Below are 11,137 nucleotides of genomic sequence, written 5' to 3'. Positions count from 1 at the left end.
GAAGACATTCCTCTCTATCCATAAATAATAAACTCCTAATCTATAAACAAATACTGAGACCAGTATGGACCTATGGCTGCCAACTCTGGGGCTGTGCCAAGCCTAGTAACATCAAAGTAATCCAGATATTCCAGAATAAAGTGCTGAGCAACATCGTAGATGCGCCTTGGTACGTTAGGAACAACGACCTTCACCGGGACCTCAAGATGGAAGATGTCAATCAGATAATCAAGAAATTTGCAGGGAGCCATGAACAACGACTCCATCATCATGTAAACGTCGAGGCTATCCAGCTATCGACAATACGAACCTAGAAAGAAGGCTCAAAAGAACAAAGCCTTTTGAACTGGTATAATGAGTGAGTGAAAAGCAGAGTAAAGTGTTGTGCGAGTATGCATGCTAAATTTAATGCTAGTTATTAGAAATAATAGGAAAGATACTAGTGAGTAGACACCTAATTTTAAGATTTAATTAGTAATTTAAGTTAGAAACAAATTGATAATTGGTCTTACTGACCAGATTTTAATGTAAGTACACTTCTGTGTCTTTAGTAAAAAAAAAACATGATCACTGTCACATTCAATGATTTTGAGGCTTTAAAGTTGAATAATTATTTTCGTTGACAATTCAAATCATAATTAGTATATTGGTATCCAGGTAGATTTTAATTTGACGTAAATAAATTTTCACCTTGAAGTATATATTTCATAATTTTCTAAGAAATCATGGACGTATCATTTCCATACCAGAAGAAACGAAGTGAATTTGGAAGGCAATGTCTATTTTCAGACAGAGGACCAGAATTAATAGACAACTTTCCTTCATTTAGGAAATTATACAAAGAATTTATGTTAAAGTACAATATTAATATTATTTAACAAAGACAGCCCTTAACTTCTGCTATTACAGAGATCCTGTGACGCGCTATCAACAATGTGCACCGGTACAAGCAGAACATTACTTGAACACTATGAGAGCCGAATTTGCAAATGTTAGTATCAATCATGTTGAAGGAGGATGGCCCAAAGACGTTAATATCGCAGATGAAGAACAAACTAAGAGGTATCGGCGCAAAATTGAAAAGATGAACAATTTTACAATATTATGATGAACTTATTTAAAGTAAGGATAACCGTATTCTAGTAAATCTTCTATCTTTTCATTTAAACAGAATCCTAGAACACTAACCTTAAATTATACTCCCCTAGACACCAACCATTTTTTGCAACCGACTTCAGAACTAGTGTATTGCACTAAAATTCTGTTATCGGTCGCTTACACTAACGGCCAGGCCTCGTCGGAGTTCGATAGACGGTTCCAGCAATTGTCGATTCAGTTGAGAAAATAGTTGCGGCTATTTTCTCAGGGACGGACAGGTATCATTGAGTAGTGAGATTGGGAAACCGCAAAATCCAATCTCCCCCTCTCCGGGGTAGGGAATAGGATGTGATATTTATGAGGTTCTGTAGGCTAGTGGAGTGGCCTCGAGGATGTCAACATATTCGTCAGGAAGTTCGTCGTCTATGCATGACTGCAATAGAATTGATGGTAGGTGAGGATATTTGATTTTAGGTATTCGGGTGGATATGTGACCTAGGAAGGAACAGGAACTTTTTAGGGTATTTTGTGTGATAGAAAGGGGGCCGTTAATTGTTTTGAGGGTGAAGTTCCTGTTGAGAGATTTTATTCTCTCGATAATGGGAGTGGTATTTGCTGTGCGGTGGATTTCACGGGAGGGGAAGTGCCAACGTTTTCTGCACGTTCTACGCAAGATTCTACGCTCCGCAGCAGACAGTCTGTTCCTTTGATAACCCTTAAGAAGGCAATATAAGCTAGACTTATACTCAATAACGGGTCGAATGAATGTTTTATAAGTGTGTGTGAGAGTTTTATTGTTGGTTTTGCCAAACGTCGCTGATAATGGAACTAGAAGACGGGCTCGGTTTCTGACCCTATCTAAAGTTGCCTTTAGATCAGGTTCCCAGTTGAGTGTTTTAGTAAATAAAACACCCAAGTAGGTAGCTGTCGGGCTGAAAACGAGTCTTTCTCCCATCAAAAACAGGGGCGTTTGGTCGGCGCGATTGCCCTATAAGCAGAGCATCAACCGACTAAAATTCTTTTTGCATTTCTAATGCACCAAATCTTTTTTATTCGATTCTATATATTTTTCCAAGATGAAATGTATTTTTTTTTAATTTTTACAAGTGGGCCGGCAATTGTTATTAACAAATAACTTATACAAAAAAGCAATTTCACCGAATTGTTTCGGAATCAATTTTTTTAGGTGTATCTTATCAAAATAAACACTTTTTTTCTCTTGATAATTTTTCGAAAAATGCTTTCTTTTCGAGTTATTTGAATTTTTTTGTTGAAAAAATGCCGTAATTAGTGATTTTTGGGATTTTTTTTCTAAAAAACTACTAAATGAATTGCAATTTTACAGATAGCTTTATAATCTTTAAACCGTCGAGTACAAGTTAGAATATTTTGACAAGGATAAATGGTTTCTATCTCGCTAAAAACGTGGACCCAAATATTTCGAATATGCCTTTCGAGAGTATCCCGCTAAGCGTGTACAGCGGTTGAGGTGCTGTAGGCGCTAAAAAAAATGCATCTAATGAAAAATTACCACCTTCGAAACCAGCATTATTACAACATTACTTAAGAACAAAGTGGCAAATAAATGAATGGATTTAAGCAAAAAACAATATTATTTTATCTCTTGATCCATTAACCCAGGGTTGGACAATGGAAAATAATTGTTTCGATTTTAATTATTTTGAAGGCGAAACTAGTTTAGATATGTTACAAAAGTATTTCTGCTCATGTACCGGAAAATGTTCTACGAAAAATTGAAATTGTATTTCCTATAATTTAGAATGCTGCGCAGTATGTGCATGTACACCAGAGAATTGTAAAAATGTTAAAGACGACTTTATTGAAGACAATGAAATCAGCTTATTAGATGGAAATCCTGTTGCTGTTGATGAAAATTTTCAAATTATTGACAATGAAAACGATGTATAATTAATATTAAATTTTAATTTTATTATATTTTTCAATGAAAATTAAATATATATTGCTTAATGTATTTCACTGTAATAAAACATTCAATAATATAGTCACCACGTTTATTAAAAGAAAAATTACATTATTATAGCATTGTAAAAAATTAATTTTAATTGTTTTAATTATAATATGTCTATATAAAAATAATTAGAAATATCTTTTTTTTTAATAAATTGTACGTAATATTTGTATTGAATTAATTTTTTAAATTTAAACAAATATTTCTACGTGCCGCACGCCTGTATCACCGCAACCGCAACACACTTAGCGGTAGACTGCTCGAAAGGCATATTCGAAATATTTGGGTCCACGTTTTTAGCAAGAGAGAAAAAAATTATCCTTGTCAAAATATTCTAACTTGTACTCGACGGTTTAAAGATTATAAAGCTATTTGTAGAATTGCAATTCATTTAGTAGTTTTTTAGAAAAAAAATCCCAAAAATCACTAATTAAGGCATTTTTTCAACAAAAAAATGCAAATAACTCGAAAACGAAGCATTTTTCGAAAAATTATCAAGAGAGAAAAAGTGTTTATTTTGATGAGATACACCTAAAAAAATTGATTTCGAAGCAATTCGGTGAAATTGCTTTTTTGTATTAGTTATTTGTTAATAACAATTGCCGGCCCACTTGTAAAAATTAAAAAAAAAAATACATTTCATCTTGGAAAAATATATAGAATCGAATAAAAAACGTTTGGTGCATTAGAAATGCAAAAAGAATTTTAGTCGGTATATTCTGTTTCTAAGCGTCTTTTGAGGGGTAAACCGCTCGCCTATTACAACTAAAAATAAATTCCTCCCATTTTGACTCTGTCTAGGAGCATTCAGATCCAGTCCACTGGAAAGCATTCAAGTAGAATGTTTAGAACCTTTGCTTTATCTAAGACGACAATTTTATTTATTTCCCGGATAGGAGCAAACCTATCTATATTTTTTCTTTCAGTTCTTATGATTTTATCATCGAACCTAGATTATATAGAAGAAAATCAATTCTTTCGCAGCTCATTGTTGCTCTATAAACGGAGCCAGATATTTTGGAATCAAACATCTCTCTGCTATGAAGATGGCTATCTTTTTGTGCTCCAGAAAATATAAGTAGTCTAACAAGAGCATATAATTCATCCCTTATTATGAGAGAATTAATATGTTTGAAAACTTTAAAATATTTAGACTTGTGGCTGATTTGAGTATTGGTGTACAACAGAATTTTTTCGAATATATAATCGTTCATTAAACACTGAAAAACATGTAATGGTGTATTAGCATCTTTTCCCTGTCTAGATGGTCCTTGAACAAAATGCAAAATATTCCTTTTTGTAGTACGTTTCCGAAGATTAGATACAGTACACCAGCTATGAGCATTTTTGCCTTTGAGATTCGTAGTCAAATTGGAAGTATGTGCAAAGAATATAGACGCTTAAGCGTCTATACAGGGTGAGTCATGAGGAACTTTACATACTTCTACCATATGTAGAGTCCCTCAGGGAGCATATCATGTGGCCACTAAAAAATGTCAACTTCTCTTCTTTATTAATTAACAGGGTGATTTGTGTAATTGACCATTTATTTCATTTTACTGTAGTGTTTATACGGCTCATTTGATTTTTTTAATTTTTGCATGATACAGTACACTACTATCAAGCATTCGACTGGTATTAGCTAAACTAAAAAATTCCAGGACTGGTTTTGGAAAAATTAGTTTAGGGATTCGTATTAAATATTACACCCTGTATAAATTTTTTTTAAAATGCAATAAGTGATTTTCAAACTACATAAATAGCCAATGAAAGCGACATATGCGACAATGTTGTCGCACTTTTATTAAATTTTTAGTGAACGATCAAATCTTACCAAAAATAGAACAACCATAATGAATTATTAAATTATAAGGTATTAATTTAAATAAATGTTATAAATTTCAAACATTTTAATTAAAATGAGTTCCTACAACATAATCTAATACGTAGAAAATTAACATCTTTACTGTCACTTTGTATTATCTCTACGATAGAATCAATTGTTTTTCAATTTTAAATTTTTACTCATAGATCGTATTGGGGCATTATTTTCGATAAATAATAAATTAAATTGATTAAAAAGTCAAACCTCTTGTATGTGTTAGTTTTTGTTGATTGTAAATGATTAAAATTTTATGTCAAATAATAATACATTGCATCAACTGTACTAAATAAAAATAAATCTAAAAAAGTTTAAAATGAAGGTTGGCGTTGACCGTTTGACGTTTCTTGATATTTTATACTCATTGTCATTATTGTCATTATCAATTGTTATTTATGTGTACAAGAATACATATTTCTTCTGTCATATCTACGTTAAGTACATTGTGTTAGTTTTGGTAGAGCTTTTGTTACTTTCGTTCAAAATGCCACATCAGTTTTCGACCACAGAATATGCAGACATAATATTTGTTTATGGATTCTGTAATGGGAATGGTAGGGCTGCTAGTAGAGAATATCGCAGGAGATTTCATAATCGTCGAACTCCCAGTCATCCAACATTTGGGTCAGTTTTTAATTATTTGCGAGAAAATGGCACTTTTCCTAGTGGAACAACAGAGCGACATGTAGATGAAGCGCAGGAAGATGACATTATGGACGCCGTTACTATGAACCCTACAATAAGCACTAGACAAGTAAGTCGAGAACTCAATGTTACTCAATCAAAAGTAAGTAGAGTCTTACAAAAAAATAATCTATACCCATATCACATTCAAATGGTTCAGCGACTACATGCTGGAGATGAGATCGATAGGTTGGAATTTTGTGGATGGATTAACAATAATCGACCAACGCTATACAGGACACTATTTACAGATGAAGCCCAATTTACCAGAGACAGGATAAATAATTCACGAAATTCACATGTGGACAGAAGAAAATCCCCATGCTATTCGAGAACGTCGTTCTCAGTTAAGGTTTTCGGTTAACGTGTGGATTGGTGTCATAAATAACCAATTAGTAGGTCCTCACTTTTTTGATGGTCCTTTAACAGGGCAGGTCTATTTGAACTTTCTACAAAATATTTTGCCGAATTTGCTTGCCAATGCGAACGTTGCTATCCGAGGGATGTATTTTCAGCATGATGGGGCACCCCCACACTTTTTACTGGCAGTGAGACAACATCTCAATAATGTTTATGGCAACAGGTGGATAGGACGTGCAGGTCCTATTTCGTGGCCTTCAAGATCCACTGATTTCAATCCCGTTGATTACCATATTTGGGGACGATTGAAGCAACTAGTTTACGCAGTGAATATTAATAACCGACAACAATTAATTGATAGAATTATACATTGTTGTAATACTATTAGAAACGATCCCCAGAGTATCCGTAATTCAATACGTCAATTAACAATTCAACAACAAAAATGTGTACAGAGGCTGCAGGGTTCCATTTCGAAAATCTATTTTGAATTATTTTTATTTTGTTACCATTATTGTATCCTTTCCAGTTCTAATTTATGGGTTTATCATAACTATGTACATATTTTTAGTTTTTTTTTAAATTGTTCTTCGTTATTGTTAGTTGTTACTGTTTTTTGTTGTGCAGTGACTCAGTTTATCATTTCAATTAAAATGTTTGACATTTATAACATTTGTTTAAATTAATTACCTTATAATTTGATACTTCATTATGGTTGTTCCATTTTTGGTAAGATTTGATCGTTCACTTAAAATTTAATAAAAGTGCGACAACATTGTCGCATATGTCATTTTCATTGGCTATTTATGTAGTTTGAAAATCACTTATTGCATTAAAAAAAATATATATACAGGGTGTAATATTTAATACGAATCCCTAAATTAATTTTCCCAAAGCCAGTCCTGGAATTTTTTAGTTTAGCTAATACCAGTCGAATGCTTGATAGTAGTGTACTGTATCATGCAAAAATTAAAAAAATCAAATGAGCCGTATAAACACTACAGTAAAATGAAATAAATGGTCAATTACACAAATCACCCTGTTAATTAATAAAGAAGAGGAGTTGACATTTTTTAGTGGCCACATGATATGCTCCCTGAGGGACTCTACATATGGTAGAAGTATGTAAAGTTCCTCATGACTCACCCTGTATTCTTTGGTATGTGGTTCAGATTCGTCCACAATCTTTTCGGTTTCTTGCTCTTCAACTTGTTGAAAACACACTTCTTCATTACCTTTTTCGTTGTGATGAGGCTGAGTTATTATTGGCTGAAATTAATGCTCTTGTTGAATGTCGGTTTCCACAGATGAAATCTCATATTAAATTCTACATGAAGTGCTTGGCATAAAAACAGATGTAGAGTGATTATTAGGCTTTTTTTTTGGATTTAGGACTGCTACACTCAAAATCGCTGCTTTTATCACCAGAAAGTTCTGGCCTGTTCGATTCAGACGGGCTGAAACTATTTTGCACTCTGTCTTCATTTTCTGAATTACTAGAAGTTTCCTCATTTGATTGACAGAAATGAAGAATGACTACATAAGGGAGGCTACACAATAATTGGTAAAATACATTAAGAATGATGATAATACATTTACAATAAAGTATCTACGTGTAATATTTTTGTATTTTAGTTGTAATTTATTTCTAAATGGAAGATTATGTCGTTTATGTTTTCATTAGGTACATCACCCCTGCAAAGCCAGGGGGGATGGCACCTAGTATTTACATAAACCATTATTAACGTGCAGCTTATAATTAATTCATATGATAAATATTTTTCAAATATATTACTATTTATTGAATTCTTTTAGAATATGGAGAATTGTATATTGCAAAATAACGCTTTGAATATATATCAACAGTACTTCTCCGACGTAGAATCAATGCCTCCGGTTAAACGAAGCTCAGCCAGAACAGTTAATGTCTATCAGGATCCGTCATTACCTACAAGACCTATCACACATATTTCTTGGTCTCCAGATAACCAAACCAAGTTGGCTATATCTTACTGCAATCTGATATTTCAAAACCACGTACCTAAACAAGCAAAGGTTTCGTACATATGGGAAGTAGGTTGGTAAAAGTGATGAATTATAGTAACATACTTATTACACTTTATAGAAAACCAGTTTTAAAGCATTGAATTTGTCATTTTACTCTTTACTTTGTATTGTAATGTAATATTTTATTTAATAGTATATTACTTTATGAGGCGGAGAAGCATGACTTTTCTTGACGCGCCCGATATTACGTGCCGAACGAAGTGAGGCGCGTAATAGAGGGCAAGTCAAGAAAAGTCGCTTCTTTGCCGAATAAAGTATACTATTTTTTCTTCAAACGTAGCAATTTTCAACCATAAATAGTACAATTCATACGCTATTTTTACTCGAAATTAACTGTGACAACTATCAAAGTCGTCTAGATGTTAGAAATTAAAATAATTAAGTCGTCGGTGGGATTTGCGTCTCCCTGGTTACAGTTGTTTGACAGTTGTTTGCAATTATTAAAGACAGCTTATTGTTGTTGCAACCGCAAGCGCAAATTTAGTGCGAAAACGGAAAACCTAAACGAAATTGAGTCCGCGCCTAATGATGCAGTAGCACGTTTGGAGCCCTCCAAGTCCGGAATAAAGTATCGGTTAGCGTACAAGCACTTCCAAGAGTGGTGCGATACAAGAGGAGTACGGCAAGTTACCGAAGACGTTTTACTGGCATATTTTAATATAATGGAAAATGAAAATAAATGGAAATCTTCTACAATGTGGTCACGATACTCTATGATAAAATCCGAGTTAGTTATTAGAAAAAATGTGGATATAAGCAAATTTTTAAAGTTACGTGCCTTTCTGAAAAAAAAAACAAGCGAAGGATATACTGCAAAGAAGTCTAAAGTTTTCACTAAAGACGAGTTTGATAAATTTTTGTTTGAAGCGCCAGATAAGTTGTATTTAGGATTAAAGGTAAAAAAAATTATATTGTAAAGCATGTAGTATACTCTACTAAATTATAAAAATATTTCAGATTGTTTTGTTAATTGGGGTTACCGGCGCCTGTCGATGCGACGAAATGGTAAAAATGAACACTGTGGACATTGAGGATAAAGAAAATGTAATAATTATCAAAATCCCAGACAGTAAAACACGACAAATTAGATCTTTTACGATAATTGGTCAAAACTACATTAAACTGTATAAAAAGTATGCATCACTGCGGCCTAAAAATTTCACAGAAAACCGATTTTTTATCAAGTACCAAAATGGAAAGTGTTACCGAAGCGTCATGGGAATACATTCGATCAGCGCAGTAGCCCAAAAAGTAGTTAGTTATTTAAATTTAAACGATGCAAGCGCATACACGGGTCAATCTTTACGACGAACTTCAGCAACACTTTTAATTGATGGAGGCGGAAATCTAGAATGCCTCAAACGACATGGGGGCTGGAAATCAAGCACGGTTGCCGAAGGATATATAGAGGATTCAATAAGAAATAATAACGATAATGCTCAAAAAATTTTAAACCCTCATGATTCGCCAACATCGGGAATGATTGCTGAAAGTTGTTCTTGACCATCAGTATCATCAACAATTACCAATGCGTATCAAGAGTCGGGAACATTTTTGCACGGTTTCAATTTTGAAAATGCCTCATTAACTAATTGTACTTTTAATATTACTATAAATAAAAATGATGTTTAATTGTTGTTAATGACATTTGTATTGTTGCTTTGTGACATGTTTCATATTGTTGCCATGACAACATTTTTCCCTCCGCCGTAAAGAAATGGGAAAAAAAACTGCTGCCAGCGGAGACATCAAACTTTGACAGGATCAAGTTAGATAAGTAATGTCATCATTATTTGACGTTTAAAGAAAATAGTATATTACTTTATGAGGCGGAGAAGCATGACTTTTCTTGACGCGCCCGATATTACGCGCCGAACGAAGGGAGGCGCGTAATAGAGGGCAAGTCAAGAAAATTCGTTTCTTTGCCGAATAAAGTATACTATTTTTTCTTCAAACGTAGCAATTTTCAACCATAAATAGTACAATTCATACGCTATTTTTACTCGAAATTAACTGTGACAACTATCAAAGTCGTCTAGATGTTAGAAATTAAAATAATTAAGTCGTCGGTGGGATTTGCGTCTCCCTGGTTACAGTTGTTTGACAGTTGTTTGCAATTATTAAAGACAGCTTATTGTTGTTGCAACCGCAAGCACAAATTTAGTGCGAAAATGGAAAACCTAAATGAAATTGAGTCCGCGGCTAATGATGCAGTAGCACGTTTGGGGCCCTCCAAGTCCGGAATAAAGTATCGGTTAGCGTACAAGCACTTCCAAGAGTGGTGCGATACAAGAGGAGTACGGCAAGTTACCGAAGACGTTTTACTGGCATATTTTAATAATGAAAAATGAAAATAAATGGAAATCTTCTACAATGTGGTCACGATACTCTACGATAAAATCCGAGTTAGTTATTAGAAAAAATGTGGATATAAGCAAATTTTTAAAGTTACGTGCCTTTCTGAAAAAAAAAACAAGCGAAGGATATACTGCAAAGAAGTCTAAAGTTTTCACTAAAGACGAGTTTGATAAATTTTTGTTTGAAGCGCCAGATAAGTTGTATTTAGGATTAAAGGTAAAAAAAATTATATTGCAAAGCATGTAGTATACTCTACTAAATTATAAAAATATTTCAGATTGTTTTGTTAATTGGGGTTACCGGCGCCTGTCGATGCGACGAAATGGTAAAAATGAAGACTGTGGACATTGAGGATAAAGAAAATGTAATAATTATCAAAATCCCAGACAGTAAAACACGACAAATTAGATCTTTTACGATAATTCGTCAAAACTACATTAAACTGTATAAAAAGTATGCATCACTGCGGCCTGAAAATTTCACAGAAAACCGATTTTTTATCAAGTACCAAAATGGAAAGTGTTACCGAAGCGTCATGGGAATACATTCGATCAGCGCAGTAGCCCAAAAAGTAGCTAGTTATTTAAATTTAAACGATGCAAGCGCATACACGGGTCACTCTTTACGACGAACTTCAGCAACACTTTTAATTGATGGAGGCGGAAATCTAGAATGCCTCAAACGACATGGGGGCTGGA

The 11,137-nt window shown here is 33.6% G+C and overlaps 1 protein-coding gene across 1 annotated transcript in view; it reads left to right on the top strand.

Moving 5' to 3' along the window:
• The first annotated feature begins 665 nt into the window (after positions 1–665).
• The window catches only part of LOC140449217 (dynein intermediate chain 3, ciliary-like), a 32,522-nt gene continuing 22,050 nt past the window's right edge, over positions 666–11,137 (top strand). Inside the window, 4 exon segments of the mRNA XM_072542398.1 lie at positions 666–856; positions 910–1,076; positions 1,079–1,122; positions 7,830–8,091. Coding sequence (XP_072398499.1) covers positions 726–856; positions 910–1,076; positions 1,079–1,122; positions 7,830–8,091 — 604 coding nt within the window. The 5' untranslated portion in view covers positions 666–725.

This window comes from Diabrotica undecimpunctata, chromosome 8 (genome assembly GCF_040954645.1).
Source record: "Diabrotica undecimpunctata isolate CICGRU chromosome 8, icDiaUnde3, whole genome shotgun sequence".
NCBI classification, from domain to species: domain Eukaryota; kingdom Metazoa; phylum Arthropoda; class Insecta; order Coleoptera; family Chrysomelidae; genus Diabrotica; species Diabrotica undecimpunctata.
Note: the sequence above shows the minus strand (reverse complement) of the source record. Positions and strands in the feature narration are given on the sequence as shown.